Genomic DNA, 19,578 nt, shown 5'->3' on the forward strand with positions numbered 1-19,578 from the left:
ATGTTTGAGTCAATAGTAAGAGGTATTTTTTTTATTCTTAGTTTTTCTTGTTTGTTTGTTACTTGTTTTGGTTTCTTTTTTGGAAGAAAGTTGAAGAATCCTATCCAAGAATGCAAGAAGTCCTTTTACTTTCATGCCAATCCATACTTCATCCATTTTCCAACACATGCAATTACATCCACTAAACCCAATTACATGTTTACCTCAAGGAAAAATGATTTATTTTTACCAAACGTAATTACCTCTAGAGAATCCAATTTTGGTAAAAGGTCATTCTTTTAAATACCGAAGTTGTCATTTTGCACACATTCCTATGCATCCAGCTTGCATTCTTGGTAAAACAAACAAAAGCTTGCCCACATGTAATCCATCCTTCTAAGTCCCATTTTGGCTCTTTTTGTCCAAACACATGTTTTCCGAATCATTTCCAACCTCAAATGTCTTCCATGAGTATCTAATCAATACTCCGAACACCTTGTTCCTCATAGGTCTGCCTTTGCCAATCAAAGGCTAACATCTTCATGGAGTCAATCCCTTCAGATGATGTATTTACTCTGGAATTTCCATGTTGCAGCACAAGACATGTCTGTGCCATCAAAATCCAAAGGGAAGATGAAATAGCAGTATGACAAGGAATTGGCTCATACAACTACATCACTCGTTTCATCTTCTCTAGATCAAGTGTCAGATACATAGATTGGGCATGTGGAAATGGCTGATTTCTTGTAGAGAATCAAAGCTATGCTAACAGGGAGATGAAACGCATCAAAAGAGATAATATTCATCTAGTGTTTGCTTTTCCCATGGCTGCCTGGAAACTTGAGTTCCTCTAGGGATGTGCTCAACGTTTCAGCCCAAAGGCAAAAGCAATCAAGAATATGGATGGCAGGGTCATCATCAATTTGGATCCGAATGTTATTCAGAAAATATTCAGAGTTCCTCAAGATTTAGAATGCGTAGATGTTTCTAAAGAGATGTCTCTACAACTGTGGAATTATAACAAATTGGATTATCAAAAGCACACAAATGCAAACTGGTTTGATAATAAAAGATCCAATTTGTCTAGGCGTCCCAAAACAATACACAAATCTGACTTCAAACCAAAAGTTAAGGATTTGATAACTCTCCTTAGCAGAGTATGTGGTCTTAAGGAATCTAGCGATTTTGAACCTTGGACGTATAAGTTTATCCTTCAAATCTTTGATAACAAGGAACCCATCTACTGGGGAGAGCTTATAAGCACAACACTATGTGAATAATTGGTTCATGTGGAAACATCAACAACATTCTACATGGATTCGTACTTGGTCTACATTGTTGCGACTATGGGAGCTTTCTTAGGACTTTCCACCAAGGCGGATTGGACTCTAGTTCCCATATAGAACTATTATGACCACATTACAGGGGGATCCAAGATGCATTCTTTGGACATTTCAGGTGTCAATTTGACAAAGAGCTAATAATCAAAAGAGTATCATATGAAGCATAGGAGAGGGTAAATCAATTTGGCTACATTTTCTTGCAATTTCCAACTTTCACCTATTTGAGAGTTGGTTATTTCTTAGGGGAACCATATACCTTACCAAGATATCCTACTAATAGGATTATTCTAATGGAGAAGCCAAACATATTGCCATGCCCAAAAATACGGGCAGAAACACACACAATTTTTATTTTTTTATTTTTGAAGTTAATAATTTAAAAGTCACTAAGTTTGATACGTTTATAAAACAGTTAAAGAATAGGTTCACTACATTTCCTCTTAAGTTTATAATCATGAGAATGAATCAATCGTTAAATTGAACTCTCATTATTAAAATGATATCGACATTTGTTCCGTTATTACATTACTTATACAACGTTGTATTTAAAATTATTGAATAACAACTTAAATGAAAACGGGTCTAATAAAATTGAGAAATTAAATCAAAGAACTAATTAAGATAAATGTCACATCTAACGTACCTAAATATACTATATTTAACTTTATCCAAATCACAAGTTTTATTTAAATCCATGACGATTTTTTTTTAAAGTAAAATATTCTTAACATAATAACAATATAATCAACTTAAATTTGACTAAATGATAAAGCAAAACCATTTAACATTATCTATTAGTCTATCATATTCTAACATAATAAACACAATATTCGCTCGCATGAAGCTTATTAACACCTTAAACATATTCATGAAATTCTACTAAAAGAACTAATTTCTAAATTTTTTTACAATCTAAACACTTTTAACTAATACTAATTTATTGAATCTTATAATTTTTAAAAAACAATACTTAATTATCCTATTATAAAAATGTTTAAAATTAAAGCAGCAAAACAACATAAATACCAAAGTATACTAACTAAATAAAATAATAAATAACAACCTAACACCTGACATTAACAAGGAAAATTTCAAAATTCCTAACATGAAATAAAAATAATAATGAGTTTACCCTTTACTACAATTATCTTACTAAACTAAACTAATATCTAAAAAACATAGATAAACTAAACTACTTAACATATATTTCAAACTAAAACTTAAAACTTTTTTTAAAAAAATTATCTAACCAACCTATACACCCCACTACCCACCCCCATCCTAACCTAAGCGCTTTACAAAGCACTTCCCAATGCCATGCGTGCTGCCCAAGCGTTGTCCCTACGTACCTTTGGCAGATCTGTGCCCCCCCTGTGCATGGCAGAGCCTGACAAAGGTCTAGGCGCTAAAGGAATGAGGGAAAAGGTTTTTTTTTTTTTAAACAAAATCTTCCAAAACCCATCCAAATGATATCTTGATGCCATGCGCCCATTTTTGGCAAGAGTCAAAAGGTGGGGTGATGTCAGCTATGACATCGATGGCAAAATCACTATCAAAGCCTGAGTTAATAAGACTTTAGGGGGGAAAGGGTAATAAAGCAAAAAGGTTTGTTAGGTGAAAACTTAGGATAGGATAGATAAGAGTAGTCATGATAAAAAGTTAAGTGGATAGATTATGTTAGGATATTTAGAGTATTATAAAGTATTTCTTTTATTTTATGTTTTTTTTTTTTTTAAATTTAAATTTAAATTAAAGCATCAACAGAGAATATTATCTATTATCACATGAGACCAATTAATTTGCTTGCCCATACAAAATCTAGAGAATTTTTACTCTTTGGGGCAAATTTTTTTTTGAAGTTTTAATTTATGCTAAGTATAGATTTTTCAAGGAACTATTTTTTTTTGTGACAAAGGGGGTATTATTTTTTTTTGATGGGTTTACATAAAGTTTAATAGTTTTGTTAACAATGCAAGATCCATTTAATCTCCTAATAAGTATGAAATTGAATTGGAATATTAACCATTCATAACATAGTATCATTTATTTACTTATTTGTTAAACTGCCTTAACATATTTACACTTAAAATTCGCAAAATTGAACATCATCATTCTATCTCATTTTGATATTCATTCCTATAACTGAAAAGAAAATACGAAAATCTCATAAGAACGATATTACTCAAAACACTATTTTATTGTCAACTTGATTCAAAGGCTCCGCCGAGAAAGAACCAGGAAGAAAACCCGGCATCATTGCCATTACAACAAAGGTTTTAAAATACAATTTACACGGGATTTCTATTCCGAAATTTCAACAATCAAACTTAAATTTCCTTCATGGCCCTTAACAAGGGACCCATTTCATTTTCTATAAAACATTGTTGAGGCCGTGGAGTGAACAAAAACTGACCAAGTGACAAACAAACATAACAAGGAACAAAATCAGACATTCATTTCCCTACTAGGCTTTCACAACAGGTTCAACATTGAATCAATACTAGGGAAAGGTGGATTTTTCCAACAGGAGATGTCAGACACCACCAAACCAGGTGCCCAATCGGGGCTATAACTCAAGAACTTCCGTTCTTCCATTCTTACATGCCAAAACTCATACATGGTTTGTGCTGACAGGTAGGGGCCCATAACACCCTACCCTCTCTCCCTCTTCTTGTCCTGAGAAGAGACTCTACACTGTTGGAGTCCAACTGAAGACCTTTCCCCAAATTGGCCACTTCTGCCCTATCCGAGGGTGAGTAATCCCAAAACACCCATACAAGAAAACTTCGAAATTCAAACAAAACATGAAAGAAAAGCATTCAAGAAAACATGGTTTCAATCCTTTCCAAGCATACCCAACATACATACAAGCATACCAATAAACAACACAATAGCATAAGCATGAACCAAGCATGAAACAACATGAACAAGGGAGATGAAGAACTCCTACCTTCACAAAGAGGTTATGGTAAAATGAACAAATTGAAAAGAGCTTTTCCTTCCTTGCCTTCAATCTTCCAAGACTTCTCTCTAAAAGTAGAGATTGGGTAACAACCAAAACTACTCAAAAAGGGCCTCTAAATAAGATCCACTCACCTAAAAAATCTAGAGGTTTCTAACTCAACCAAACCTAAGGTTAACCTCTAAGTGGAGTTGAGGTTATTCAACTCATGGTAACAACATACAATTTTCGCACTAAAGCAAAAATAGACATTTTGAGTGACCTCAAAAGTCAACAAAGGGGGCTAAGGGGGTGGAAAATACCCCCAACCCATACCCATACCCCTTGGGTATAAAGATTTCATGATTTAAGGCCTTAGGAATTGATTAGGGACCAAACAAAAGCTAGGAATTTTTAAGACTGTCTAACAACTCCAAAAAGCAGATTAAGCACTAATCCGGATTAGGGGTAACTAAACTCAATTAAAAATAGATTAGCAAAAAGGGCACTAACTTAGTCTGACTTAGGTCCATAGGTTACACAGTTAACCCTAACTAGCATGCTGGAATGCACATACAATTCACGAGTGTCAAGTGATACTATAAGATCACAGTTATGAAACATTAACATTTATTGGTCACAAAAAGATACATTCATACATCTCACAGTACCATAAGATATGAACAACATGGTTTTCATGAATGGCACATAGGGGTCAATTCCGTTCCTCCGTCGGGTTTCTCGGCTAAAATATCTTGCACACTCATTGCACACATCAGTAGCCCCATAAAATCATATGCTCATATGTATATACATATCAGGGAATCACATACATTAAACATACATCTTTCAAATCAATCAGGGTTTCTCTCATCCTACTCATATTCTTAATCATTACAATTTCATAATCAAAGTGTCAATCCTGCATTTACTTATTTCATCAACATACATGTTCATAAAGCATTAAATGACGAACTCAAATATCTGAAAGTAAACATCACATGACATGAAATAATATAATATGTTCAAGTATCCGATAATGTCTCGACATCTCGAGTCGTGAGTATCAAAATAATAATGTATCGCTATGCTACGATAGGTCGGGGCGAGGCCTCACACATATCATGGAGGTACAATCATACCAACATAGTCAGCACAAGCTAGGATTCACCATTACCACTACCAAACCCCTTGTAATTGGTCATGACAAGCTCAACTCGATGTATAAAGAAAAAGCTATGGAAGCATAACTTCATCTTATTACCTTGAAGAAATTCAAAACTAGGTTCGACTTTGATTACTGAGGGATGTGTTCAAAGATCAAAATAGTATTCACCCATGTTTACCGTATGATGTATGGATTGACTTGTGCATGGAAGTGGACATCATGAAAATGGATTACTACAGGCTCACATTGAGGCAAATCGTTGACCACAACATGGTTGAGATTCCATCGGGCTTTCAAGTTGAAGATGATGGCATCATCCTAGATCCAGAGTATCACAAGGTCGGGTTTGACAAGCTTTGTCCTTTTCATATTCATTGGCAGTAGAAAGAAGGCATGTTTATTTTTGATAGATTTTAGTATATCCTAGTGAATACTAACAACTGGCTTAAAATTAAAAGCCTTGGGAGAGTACATCCAAAGCTTGGGTTATATTGCAATCATTTTGAACCCCTACTTAAAGGACATCTTAGGTGGAGATTACAAGCAAGGATGGTTCATCCTCTTTAGCGCTAGCCAAAACTCTCAAGTTCAAGCTCAAAGGAGAAAAAGGATCAAAACCACCTTTAGATTCTTCTCAAACACCCATGCGAGGTCAAGAATCAAAGGAAGAATCTAATGAAGAAGATGACAAGGAAGAGGGAAAGATAATGATCATATCTCCCCCACATGCAAAAATTAATCAAGATCCATCCACTCAGGAAAGACCCTTCTTGGATATCATAGATAACAATGTGGATTCATTGTCCATTGTTTTGACACCTACCATTTTTATCTCGAAAGTGAACATGTCAGCACTCCCCATCTCTTTGGCAGCTCCTATCCTCACAGCGGAGCAGTGTGAGAATTTGGGAAATGTATTTGATGATTTTCCAACTCTCACAGAAGGTCAAGCAATTTTTGCAAGTTGATACCTTGGTTGCAGAATTTGAGATGTTCATGATGGATTCATCTTAGAGGATACCCATGGTTTCGGCCATGAAACTGAAGCATGCATTGTGACAACAGAAATACAATCAAGATCAATGTTGGTTGTAATCAATGTCCCAGTTTTTGCAGATGAAGGTTTCAGTCTGCCAGCGTGGTTGGGAAAAATCACCATGGAAAGAAGAAAGGTTGCAATACCCCCAAATAATCTCCTTATCAAGAAGAATAAATCTAAATCTTCAAAAGCCAAGGTTATTTCAAGAATCGTTGTTGATTCTAAAAAGACTAAATATGTTGAGATTGCAGAGCCTTTGGTAGACAAACCAACTGAGGAGCTTATCCACTCAAATTAAAAGTTCACCAAAATTGAACTTGGTAAATAGTCACGCCTTGGGTGTTTGCAAGATACCCAAGATGTGCTTGCTAATTTGTCAAAAAGCGATCACGAGGTCTAGGAAAAGAAGAATCAGCTGAAGTAGGAGGTTGCTTGTCTTCATGAGATCATTTGCCAACAATCTTTGTAGCCTATAGCCATCACATCTCAGATGAATCAGAGAGCTGAGGTACCCAAGGCTTGGTTCGAAGAAGTTATCTCAAAAGGAGTTCAATTAATCAAAGATGCAATCAAATTCCTTCAATGTATCAGAGAGGTTGAAGAGACTCCATGACATGATTGCATCCTTCAACCAAGTAACCAATACCTTAAAAGAAATTTTGGGTATGTGCGATTGAATCAGTCGTTGATCTAGATGCATTGATTTCATGTGACATCATTCCATCTTCTAATATGTTCTACTGATATCAAGGACTCATGGTCATAAGGAGGAGGTACTTGGAAACCTTATGACAAAGTTACAACAAGCCTTAGAAGGTTTTTCTAACAGTGGAAATGGAGATCATGAGTGCTCTAGAGAAAATGGGATGCAAGGTCCTTATTGAAGATGATAACTTGTTCACTAAATAGGAGATGGCCTCAGAATACAGTGATAGAGTCAATGCTGATTTTGATTCTAAAGAATTTGGATCACATACAATGAACAAATCTGCTGCATACAAGCCCGTAGAAAAACACTTGTTGGGTTCTCTTGCAAAGACTTACAAAGTTGTAAAATCAGCATATGTGAATGCAATCAGAGTTGACTCCATCTCAAAGAAAATGGAGATCCCAGATTTTCCTATGGTTCATGATTTTATCATTAAATATAAGGCTTTCCTATATAATCTTAAGGATTGATTCAACTTTTTTCGTCTTCTTCTTTTTAAGTTTTTAGTGTGTTTGTAGTTGGAGAAGATGAATTGCATGCAATGCAATCGTATGTAATTTGATTGCATGTCCTCATGACATGTAATCCAAAAATTCTTCTCATCTAGTTTTACTAGGTCAAAGTGGTTGATTTGCTCCCACTTTTTCCTCTTTTTTGCACCTTCTTTTCCTATATAAGAAGTGCCTCCCTCAAAAATCATCTTTTACTTTATGCATGAAAGCTTTGAAGAACTGCACAAGCATAACTTTGATTTTGTAGCAATATTTGAAGAAAAGTTAATACAAAGAAGCAATTGGAGCTGAAACTTTGATTGAGAGCAATTGTGATAGTGCAAATAAGAAGCTTTGAATGTAATTTGCATTTGTTATCTTTGATTCATGTTGTTGTTGTATGTTTGAATGATTGAGCATAACGAGTTAAGAAACAAAGCTTTGATTGGTAGCAATTGTGGTGATAAATAGACTAGAAGCTTTGATTGTAGCTTGTACTACCTTCTCGATTCACAAAAATAGTTGGAATTCTCTACTTCTGAAAATCTTTGTGCCCCAATGGTAGAGGTTATTCTTATAGAATAGATTAAAATAGGACTTAGAGTCAAACCAGTATGCTTTCAATCAGCCTTTGAGTTAGTGTTAATTAATCAGTATCACCGTTTCCAGCGATTAGATAGAGGTGTAGTTAGAGATTTCATCTTGCCCATCACTCATTCCGTGGGTAAGTGGATTCTTTCCTGAAAGATAAGAGGAAAGAATATTGGTAATGCCCTTTCAAAATCTCTCAACTTCTTGCTTACCTTGAGTTGATCCAAGGAACGGTGAGAAGGGGGAGCCTTCTCTTAAAAGTAGGAGACTCTATCTCATATGTTGTGGGTGGTGCACCTATTTGCAATTGAATTTTAACAAACTGTCGGTTGTAGAATATCCACCCAACATGCCCTATCATTGGAAGTCACCCTTCTCACTCTAAGTTGGGCCCAATTTTGAATTAGACTTTGCTATTGTGATGTTAAGTGGGATTCTAAATTCAAAGTCAGCCTACTTTGACTCTTGAGTCTAGAAATGGCTTGGAGAGGTGTAAAGGCAAACCTACCTCCCTCATTTTGGGATTTAAGAAAAAATAAGAAAGAGGAAGTCAAGAGAAGGTGAATCCATTTAAGTATTCAAGCAATAAAGTATCCAAGAAGTAATAAAGTCAATTCAAGTGATCAAGCATGGAAGATATAGAGTAATATCTAGATCATAGTATGTGTCAAGGCATTCATGTTATTATCCCAGATCTAAGAACAAGACTACATCAAGACAATTTTCATACATCTTTATGAGCCATCCAGCACTTGCAAAATTATAACATTTATGAAGCCTCAATTACTGATAGCAAATTTGTTTCCTTTACGCATTTTACATTTCAATTTTAAGGTTAATTCCTATACAAGGGTTTGACTGGGTTAAACCTTTTTTCCCAACATTTTCCTTGTTTTTTGTGTGCAACTGATAGGTACCCAAGCTTTGGATCCAAAATTGGAAAGCCTTAATTGTTTATCTCAAATCCTAGTGTCCGACATCAAAACTTAGCAAAACAAACATGATTTTAACCTGAAGGGGAAAGTCCAATTGTCCCTATCTACTTAAGCCACCCCTATCACGTAAAATTGGCTAGAATTTTTGGTAGAGGTCAGTGGCTCTGTCTACTTTCCAGATCTGATCTCAGACTTGTCATATTAGTCTATTGGCTGCTTATTACACAAATTTATCCCCTTTGCATCCAATTTGCTTCTTTCTCTCATTTTGTTACACATCCTACAATCCACATGAGCAAAAGAGGACCCTTACACCTGTTCAGTGCTTGAGTCATCTTGAGCCTAGTGGGTTGGTATTGATTGGAAGATAGGCCTGTTGTTCCTCGCTTGCCCATTGAAGTTAGTGAATCATACTTTCTTCATTACAACTTCTACTGGTATTTTGAAGTTCTTCTGACTCTATTTTCTTACAAGAGATGCTGAATTCCAATATAACTTCTCTACATGTTTCTTCTTTGTTGAAGAACAATCTAGCCTCACTCTGCTGTTATTATTGTTCCAGAATGGTCTTTGTCATTTATAAGAGTTCAATGTATCATTACGATATAAAAGAAATTCATTAGTTGTTGTCTTCCTCCTCATACAGGTTTTTCCGACAATTCCTTACCCTCTTTGCCATGCATCTGGCAGCAGTCTCACAATTCCGAGCAGCTGCTGCCCTTTCTCGAAGCGTGGTTATTGCTAATACAGCTGGTTCTCTGTCAGTATTTCTTGTTGTTGTGTTTGGGGGTTTTCTCATCCCAAGACGTAAGACTATTACTTACCAAACTTGGATGATTTGGTTGGATACTACTTTAAAACAAAGGTAATAAAATTGAAGTCTCTTCATATGCAGCTTCAATTCCAAAATGGTGCCGATGGGTGTACTGGATCTCACCTCTATCATATGCAGAGATAGCAATTACAGTGAATGAGTTTCTTGCTCCAAGATGGACTAGTAAGGTGAGTATGAACATGTCTGAAATTTGTACCTGGTACTTTCTTCTTTATTTTCATGGTACAAAAAGTTTAATCCTTTACTACATAAGTAGTTTATATGTTTCATTATCATTAGTATTTACCATCCATTCTAATCTTATTTAATGCTTGTGATTCTTGTCTGAATCCAATGGTAGCAGACGTCTTCTGAAGATAAAAATCTTGGTGTAGAGATACTGGAGAATCGAGGACTTTTCCACAGAGGAAACCTATATTGGATGGGGTTGGGAGCATTGATGGGTATTATATTATTACTGAATATTGTCTACACCCTTGCTTTGACATATTTGAACCGTAAGTTTCTAAAACGAAAAAGATTTGTACAGTAGGTCTTTCTTTTAACATCAATACCATTTCAAAATCTTCATTTACTTTGGTTTTTAATTAAAGTTTATATATATAAACAGCAATTAGCAAGCCTCAAGCTGTAATTTCTCAGAAGAAGCAAACTCAAATCCAAGGAATTCAAGAGGATGCAGCAATTGAATTACAACGTCAACCATGCTCCACAACGTCTAGGACAGAAAAAGAAGCCAACAGCATTGGTGAGAACTTCTTTTCCTTTGCACAAAAACAGTTAGCAAAGATAGAAGCATGGTCCTTGTATGATTTTCAGTGCCAATAGAATAACTTGGCAAAAGGCAATGAGCACTTTGACCAATCTCTTAAGTTGGGGAATATGGGAGGATAGACAAAAAGAACATTAAAGAAAAATTGAAATAACTAAGTTCAAAGTTCAAACCACTTTTCTCTGTCAAGCTTCAATATCTAATGAAAACTTTGGTTGCCGCATAAATAAGACATCTGACATTTCTTGAAATCTTGATGAGTGTAATTATTTTTGGAGCGGTCTATCTTGAAGAGTAAATCTCTTTTGTTTAGCAGGAGACTCTTTAAGTATTAGCAATCAGATCATAGTGGAAGAAGTTTTGTCACTAGGCTCCTCTAGTTGGGTTGCTTCACATCTCCTAGGAAATAAATTAATATAGCCTTGTGAAAACATGCTTCGTTTAAGTCTCATATGTCAACTATGAAATACCATTTTGCATTTTCATTCTTCAGAATAACCATGATTCTGGGGTTAAGAGACAATATATAGAAAATGTGAGTTTCTAAGTTTATTTGTGTTTCCATGTTATTGATGAATATTCTTTAGCAAGATCACTGTAACTACCAAGATGAATTAACAACAGATACTGCTGACTCATTAAAAGTCATTATTATATCTTCATGGATTGTTATAACTTGTAGCCATGTATCTGCATTTTCTGTCTTTGAGACAATAGGAAACATTACAGCATAACAAAAACAGGCAATCATGACTTCCTTGATTATCACTACACATTATTGTAGCCTGGATAACACAATAGTAAGTTTTCAATTTGAATAATAGATTCACCGATATAACAAACTTTAAAAAAAATCATGTCTATTAATAATCTACTTTTCATTTTGCTGAATCAATTTACTTTGGATGTTTTCATACAGCTGAAGTGCAGATGGCAAATACAGGAAATAGACAGGACAGCTTTTCTAGAAGGTTTAATGCAACTAGACAGGGAATGATTTTACCTTTCAGACCATTGGCAATGTCTTTTCAAAATGTCCAGTATTTTGTTGACATGCCCATGGTATGTTTTTCTTTCAATTTCTCAAGTCTTATCTGTATTGTGTAGCCTGAGTGATACGGCCCTGTTATTACATAACGGTAAATAATTCAAAACATCTCTTTGCCAGGAAATGAAAGAGCAAGGCATTACAGAAGACAGACTTCAGCTGCTCAGAAATGTCACTGGTGCCTTTAGACCAGGTGTTCTAACAGCTTTAATGGGTGTTAGTGGAGCTGGGAAGACAACATTAATGGATGTTTTAGCTGGAAGAAAGACAGGAGGCTATATTGAGGGAGATATATATATCTCAGGATTCCGGAAGGTACAAGAAACATTTTCCAGAATATTGGGGTATTGTGAGCAGAATGACATACATTCTCCTCAAGTTACTGTCTATGAATCACTCATCTATTCAGCGTCTTTGCGTCTAGCACCTGAAATAGATGCAAAGACTAAAAAGGTACTTCATTTATCACTCTTCCAATACTACACCATTGCTGCTTTAACCCTATGCAGCAAATTTTTGGTTCCTTTTGCTTTCTTTCTGATGAGAATAATGGATGATGTTTTTGTCTTCCCCAGATTTTTGTAAATGAAGTCATGGAGCTAATTGAATTAGATAACTTGAAAGATGCCCTTGTGGGCATACCGAGTGTTAGTGGCCTGTCCACCGAGCAAAGAAAAAGACTAACAATAGCAGTAGAACTCGTAGCAAATCCTTCTATCATATTTATGGACGAGCCAACTTCAGGTTTAGATGCCCGTGCTGCTGCTATAGTAATGCGTGCAGTTCGGAATACTGTAGATACAGGGCGAACAGTAGTTTGTACAATTCACCAGCCAAGTATCGACATTTTTGAATCATTTGATGAGGTATTTCACTGAGGCAAGGTTTGAAATAATTTATAAAGTTATTTCTGTGTTTTCAGGATCAAATATGCTTGTGCAGTTTCTTTTATTCTGACAGAGCCATATTGAATCACCACAGTTGCTATTAATGAAACAAGGAGGTGAAATCATTTTTGGGGGTGCATTAGGTCATCGTTCTGAGAAGGTTATACAATATTTTGAGGTAAGGCACTTAAGTCATTAGGTCAATAAGTTAGGCTTGGTGAACTCATTTTTCCTTTGTTACAGAGTTAGAAGTTGAAATCAAAAGGCAACTCAATACTTATGTTTCTATCTCCCTCACAGGCTATTTTGGGTGTGCCAAAAATCAAAGATACATATAATCCTGCAACATGGATGCTAGAAGTTACTTCTACTGCTATTGAACAGCGCAATGGTATAGACTTCGCTCAGATCTATAAAGACTCAACCCTTTGTCAGTGAGTACTAAAGAAACCAATCTGGTTGTAAATCATTACTAATTTTCTGAATTCAGTAGAACTGTGCCTTGGAAAATTTACTCATATATTTCAGCATCTATAGGCAAACTGAAGAACTTGTTAAAAATTTAAGCATCCCGGCACCAGATTCAAAGGACCTTCATTTCCCATCTCAGTTTGCACAAAACACTTGGAAGCAATTCTCAGCATGTCTATGGAAGCAATATTGGGCATACTGGCGGAGTCCTGGCTATAACTTAGTACGCTTGATTGTCACTCTCATCGTGGCAATAGTATTTGGTGCCATCTATTGGCAGAAAGGAACAAAGATGTGAGTTGAATAAATTCTACATTGAGTTATATATTTGAGCATTCCTTTGATATTCAATCCTTGTATATCCTTGGTGATTTTCTTCTACCTTGAAAATTTAAATATTTAACTCATGAATTTGTTTCTGACAGACATAACCAACAAGACCTGTTCAGTATGATGGGAGCAATTTATGGTGCCACGATGTTTATAGGAGTAACCAATTGTTCCGCTGTGCAGCCCTTTGTAGATGTTGGTCGCAGTGCTTTCTACAGAGAAAAAGCTGCAGGGATGTATTCGCCTGTTGTATATGCTCTTGCCCAGGTAAGTAATATGTTACAAAAAATGTTTATGAAACATGCATGTTCAATTCATATATGATATGGAGGGTACTGATATCTCTGAGCATTAAGGAGACTACAGCCCCCATTGGATGAACTAAACATGCATATTTGTATCTTAGGGTCCGTTTGGTTCCTGGAAGACGACAGGAATTGGCTTTTTCAAAACCCGGATTTGAAAATTTGTGTGTTTGTTTCAAAATTTGCAAAATGGAATTAGCATACCAGACTTCCAATTTTGCCTCAAAACCAGGTTTTCCAACTTCCTGAAAAAAGTAGGAATTGAAAATCAAAACCTGATTTTGTTTTTTAAGGAGTGTAAAAACAATAGATTGGACTACTTTTTGAATTTTTCCTTCAACTCCAAGCTTACACATAAAAATGTGTCTTCACACGCATCTTCCGAGTGAAACAAATGGTTTCAGTAAAATCCCAAAAATCAGAATGAAGATATACAAAACCTTGATTTGACTAAACCAAGGTTTGTAGAAATCCAGGTTTTGTAAATTCCATGAACCAAACGGACCCTTACTGTTTTATACCTCAAAAGGAGCTGACACATCTATCCTATTTTTGTAAATCCTATTTTTGTAATAGTGGCTAACAACACTCTCATTGGCAAAATTGGCTATGGTTAACAAAACTGTCATATCTCCACCCATTTTAGCTTGTCCAATGTTATTCAATTTAATGGCAGGATATTAAAATGAGAGTCTGTGGGGGGAAGTTCTAATAGAAAAGATAACTTATATATAATTACTACTATGCAATAATAGAAATTATAATTATTTAGAGAGAGAGTTATATAAATTGTTGAAAACTTGAAACGATTAATCAGACATAATGTATAAGATTATCTATGTGTTTGAACTTTGAAGCTTTGAATAATGTGGTCAAGTGCTCTAAATGAATCCGTGTATTCCAGGTTTGTAAAGAACAACACCTCATCACATAAATTTATGAGAATTAAAAGGAAAAAATACAAACTTGGTGCACAGCAAGCAATAAGAGGACATGAATAGAATAATAGAATAGTTTTAACTTCTATGAGGTTGAAACTAATTCATGGGACATCAAAGACCGTTTTCTAGTAACAATTTTTAGAAGTTAGATGACGAGTCCCTATTTCCCAAACTTTTTTGGCAAATAATAAAAAAAAAAAAATATAATACTTGCAATGACTATGAGGTTAAAATAGTTTACAGGACAGTAGATTCCATCATTCTAGTTTAGGTTATTGCATATTGCCAAAAATGTCACAAGGCTCCACTAGTTTCTTCTCTTTTCTAACATTTGCCATTAAATTTCTTTCCAATTCTAATTGTACACAAATTTAATATTACTGTTTATAAATAATTTAAAAACTTATGATATACATGATACCACCAACTCCACAAATAATTTTTATACGAGTTAATCAGTGACTGCTAGCGAAAATAAGCTAAGCAGAAACATAGAAACCTGCTCAATGCACCCTGCTCACATCTGAACATGTAGAAAACCATCGGAATAGAAGTAGACAGGCAAACACCCATGAAGAAACCAGTCACAGATTTAAAAAACATTAGGCTCCATACTCTTATTACAAATTGCAGGAATAGATCTTCTAACAACTGCTTATGAACAAGTCTTATAGTTTAAATAAATCATAGTCCTTAGACTCGGACTCAGAGAGTACTGGGCAAGACCAAAATTTTCAATTCGGCAAAAATTCGACAACTATGGAATTGCTAAAAATTAAAATCTATTAAAGAAACATGTATTTTTTGCAGAATTCAATTAGAAAATTTATAAAATTAGAAATTGACATCTCAATAGAGAAAATGCATGGTTTTATAGCACTAATATGAAGAATGTATCTTAATCAGCATTTTGCCTGCATCAACATTTTTATGTACATTTTTTAAATCTATAAAAACATGAGAGTCAAAGCCCAGCAAGCAAAAATGAGAGTAATTGCAGAGTTTGCAAGCTATGAAATAAATACATGATCGACTTTATTGACATGATATAAAATTAAGAGCTATGAAATAAATACATGATCGACTTTATTGACATGGATTTCACAACAGTTACAAATGCAAATGAGTATCAACACAATTTCTCTCTTGATTTAGGGGTTATACCATTTCATGAAAACCCCATCAGATTGCTCAAGCAACCAGGTCAATAAAGTTGAACTGCTAATTGGTCTGCCCGGGTACAATCTGCTGGTAAGGAAGTTTGAACTGCGTCTCCAAATTTCACGCCCTGCCCGAACCAGAAGTTGAACCGGACGAGGACCATGTACCAGTTCTACCATTGCTGGTACAGCAAGCTAAACCAGCGAACTGGATAACTTAGCTTGACAGTTATTCATACTCTCTTCCAAGCTCCTATTTGAATTTAGCCAGGCCAAATGATGTTTGCGTTTAATTAAATGTTTCTAAGGCCTTTCTGACAAACCTATTTTGCCAAATCCTGCCCGAGCTGCTACCATATCATTCCTTAGGCCACATTTCTTTGAGGTATTTTATCAAACAATTTGTGTGCCTTGTATGTGCTTCCAAATTTCCCGAGTAGTGGAATAAAAGAGAGAGACGGGGAAGGCTTTTTAATTTTTATTATTTGAACAGTCACCTACTACTCATCTTACATGCACTTCTTCATGGATAATATGTTACCTACACATCGCATAGCGAGCTTGGAATGTCACTACTAAGTGGCTGCGTTGATAAACTGTAGTAACAATCACATCAGCAAAGTTTACCTCAGTGAGTAGCTTTCTTGATATGTTTCCTACTGTTCAAACTCTCTTTGACCTGCAACACAGGTCCTTGCTTCTCCTCTTACTCATGCTTGCGTCACTTCCCACTACACTCCTTCCACCACCCAGCATGGTAGATATGGCGTTTCTGATACCTTCATAGTTCTAGAAACAATACCCTTTCGTAAGCAGAAAATTCTTAGTGTCGTCCTGATGTAACCCTAATGCCTGAATTGGGTAATGGATTTAACATTAATTCTTTCTGTGAATCAGAAAAATCCTCTGTTTTTGACCAATCCTGAGAGGCTTCAAGTTAAACTTGCTTCAAAGCGAGCACTAAAGAAACTATATGTCACGTGAATTTTTTCATCCTCCTGGGCGAAAGTGGAGACCACACCACCAACAATGGGTGGACTTTTCTCCCTTCTTCTGATACCTTGCCTTCTTTTCAGTTGTCGTGTTCATGTATTTAGAGTCTGTTTTGATTAAACAGTGACAATTTGTGTTCTTTAAAGAGAGATAGTAAGTCCAAAAAACAAAAGATATTTAGACTCTGTTTATAGCACTGTTAGAGACTCGCACAAAAACGTGTAGCCCCAAATTACTATTATCATATATATAGACAAAAACAAATCACTGCTACAATAAATTTTAAAATCTATTTTTTTATACCTTTTAATCAATTGTTTCAATATAAAATCTCGTTTAATTGGGGGGGTGTATTATTGAATGATTAAATAAACTCGAATCTCACTTGGTTTAATGCGACATTGGCAGCATTAGTCGCAAACCAGTGTGTAAGAGTTACAGCACTTCTGGTTTTCTCAAAAAGATATATAGGTAGGATCATTTTAAATTATAAAGAAAGTGAAAATTAATGGAATAGAGGTACCATTCTCATGGGTGGTTAAGATTATGAAGTTAATTTCCAAGTTAGAATAAATTGTTAAGTTATATGAAACCATTCTAATATTAGAAATTTTTCAAACAATCCGGGAATTACTTAGAACTGGTTATAACCAAATGACCTACAAGATCTGGACTTTGACAAGTGCTGAGATTATTAAAGTGTTCTGAATTTTTTCTATTACTTACACAATTGGATGTCTAATTTTTCTCTACGTTTGGTGCAGGTGGTCATAGAGCTTCCTTATGTCCTTTTCCAAACTATCCTTTATGGCATTATCACGTACTCAACGATGGGATATGAATGGTCTGCAGACAAATTTTTCTGGTACCTCTTTGTAATGTACTGCACCTTCCTCTACTTCACTTATTTTGGCATGCTGACAGTATCCATTACTCCAAATGCACAATTCGCTGCTATATTAGCAGCAAGTTTCTACTTTCTCTTCAATCTCTTTTCGGGCTTCATTATACCAAGACCGGTAAGTTGAGACTCAATCAAGCCATGGAGCACAGTAAACTAGTCATCATTTTATCATTCTAAACTGAGAATGAATGAATAATGCTTGTTGTTTATGGAAAGAAGACATGACCAGTGTTATTTTAAGAAGTGAAGTGTATTTAGTTTCTATAGTTCATGTTAATGGAATCTAGTTATTTCTGGATTAGATTTTGTAAGATTTTTTATCAATATTTCTTGATCACTTTTTCTGATATGTAATTAGATTATGTGAGATTTTTCAGCTTTGTTTATTCTCTAACATTCTGATTTATCATCTCTGTTTATTCCTGACAATCTAATGATGAAATAGGAAATGTAGTCCAAACATTGAAAAAAAATCTCACACAATCTAATTCAGAAGCAGCTACTGTTTATTGACAATCTAATGATGAAATAGGAAATGTAGTCCAAACATTAAAAAAAAATCTCACACAATCCAATTCAAAAGCAGTTACTGTTTATTGAAAATTGAATATAATCATTAACTATTAAATGGATGCTCTAAGTTATAGTGCCAAGTTTTATGTAACTGAATCTATCTTTTGAGTAGAAATTGGCCTTGCTTTATCTTAAGCATTTCCAATTTTTGTACAATAATATTTGCTAATTAATTTGGACTCTTGAAAATATCGATCATATCCTTTTCAGTTCAAAATGATTTCTTGGTTGATCATTTTCATCTTAATTGTTTTGTGTTCTTTCAGTCTGCATATATATGCTTACCATTTGCAAAGAAGCCTTTCCATCATCATATCGTTGATGGAAATTTTATTGGAAATCCAATGCAGGATATTCCTGGATGGCTGGTGTGGTACTATTGGATTTGCCCAACTGGCTGGACTCTGAATGGTCTCATAACCAGTCAATATGGTGACTTGAGCAAACAGATCAGCGTAGCTGGAAAACCTTCACAAGTTGTGAAACACTTCATAGAAGATTACTTTGGATTTCACCATGATTTGTTGGGTCTCACTGCTGCTGTCCTAGTGATCTTCCCTGTTTTTTTTGCACTGTTGTTTGCTTATGCAATCAGAACTTTAAATTTCCAGAAGAGATGAGGGAAACAATGTTATAACAGATAAAACAATTAGCACATGGCAAGGCCTGCTATGCATTTGTCTATAACTTGATTGAGTTGACATGGTTAGCTTTCCTAAGTTATAAAAAAAAATTACATAAAATCTAGCTCTTTTAAAATTTGAAGTACAGAAATCAATACATTTATTAAAACTGAAAGAATTCTTATTAAATTAAAGCGAAAGAAATTGTTTCATGTTTATAAAACAAAAGAAAGAACTTAATTATTATATCTTTGTGATAGTTGCACATATGTAGGATTATAGATACAATTGTTGTTTACTAATAAATTAAAGATTTCTAATTAATTTTAGATCTGTTGGTTAGTTCTTTTACTGCTAAAAATAATTTTGAAAAAAATTAAGGGATTTAGTCTTCCAGATATTTGGATTTCTTTAGCAGTTTTTAAAAAAAATATTACTCTTTTTCCAAAAGATTTGGATTCAAGGCCTTCCTTTGGCCCATCTCCCAAGTATTCATGCTCTTTGCTTTCACAAGTGTGGCATCCAGACCTCTTTTCCAGA

At 34.9% G+C, this 19,578-nt stretch overlaps 1 protein-coding gene across 1 annotated transcript in view; it reads left to right on the top strand.

Annotated features, from left to right (window-relative positions):
• LOC149528286 (ABC transporter G family member 35-like) overlaps positions 1–19,174 on the top strand; it is a 39,767-nt gene extending 20,593 nt beyond the window's left edge. Inside the window, exons 8-20 of the mRNA XM_089809765.1 lie at positions 9,843–10,003; positions 10,092–10,198; positions 10,375–10,528; positions 10,642–10,779; positions 11,723–11,865; positions 11,972–12,304; positions 12,427–12,717; positions 12,833–12,916; positions 13,039–13,172; positions 13,276–13,503; positions 13,635–13,806; positions 17,703–17,957; positions 18,766–19,174. Of these exons, the coding sequence (XP_089665891.1) occupies positions 9,843–10,003; positions 10,092–10,198; positions 10,375–10,528; positions 10,642–10,779; positions 11,723–11,865; positions 11,972–12,304; positions 12,427–12,717; positions 12,833–12,916; positions 13,039–13,172; positions 13,276–13,503; positions 13,635–13,806; positions 17,703–17,957; positions 18,766–19,035 (2,470 nt within the window). The 3' untranslated portion in view covers positions 19,036–19,174. The remainder of the gene's footprint in view (positions 1–9,842; positions 10,004–10,091; positions 10,199–10,374; positions 10,529–10,641; positions 10,780–11,722; positions 11,866–11,971; positions 12,305–12,426; positions 12,718–12,832; positions 12,917–13,038; positions 13,173–13,275; positions 13,504–13,634; positions 13,807–17,702; positions 17,958–18,765) is intronic.
• Positions 19,175–19,578: the final 404 nt, after the last annotated feature.

Source organism: Cupressus sempervirens, chromosome 11 (assembly GCF_028749045.1).
Source record: "Cupressus sempervirens isolate cs-2001-9-10 chromosome 11, ASM2874904v1, whole genome shotgun sequence".
NCBI lineage: Eukaryota > Viridiplantae > Streptophyta > Pinopsida > Cupressales > Cupressaceae > Cupressus > Cupressus sempervirens.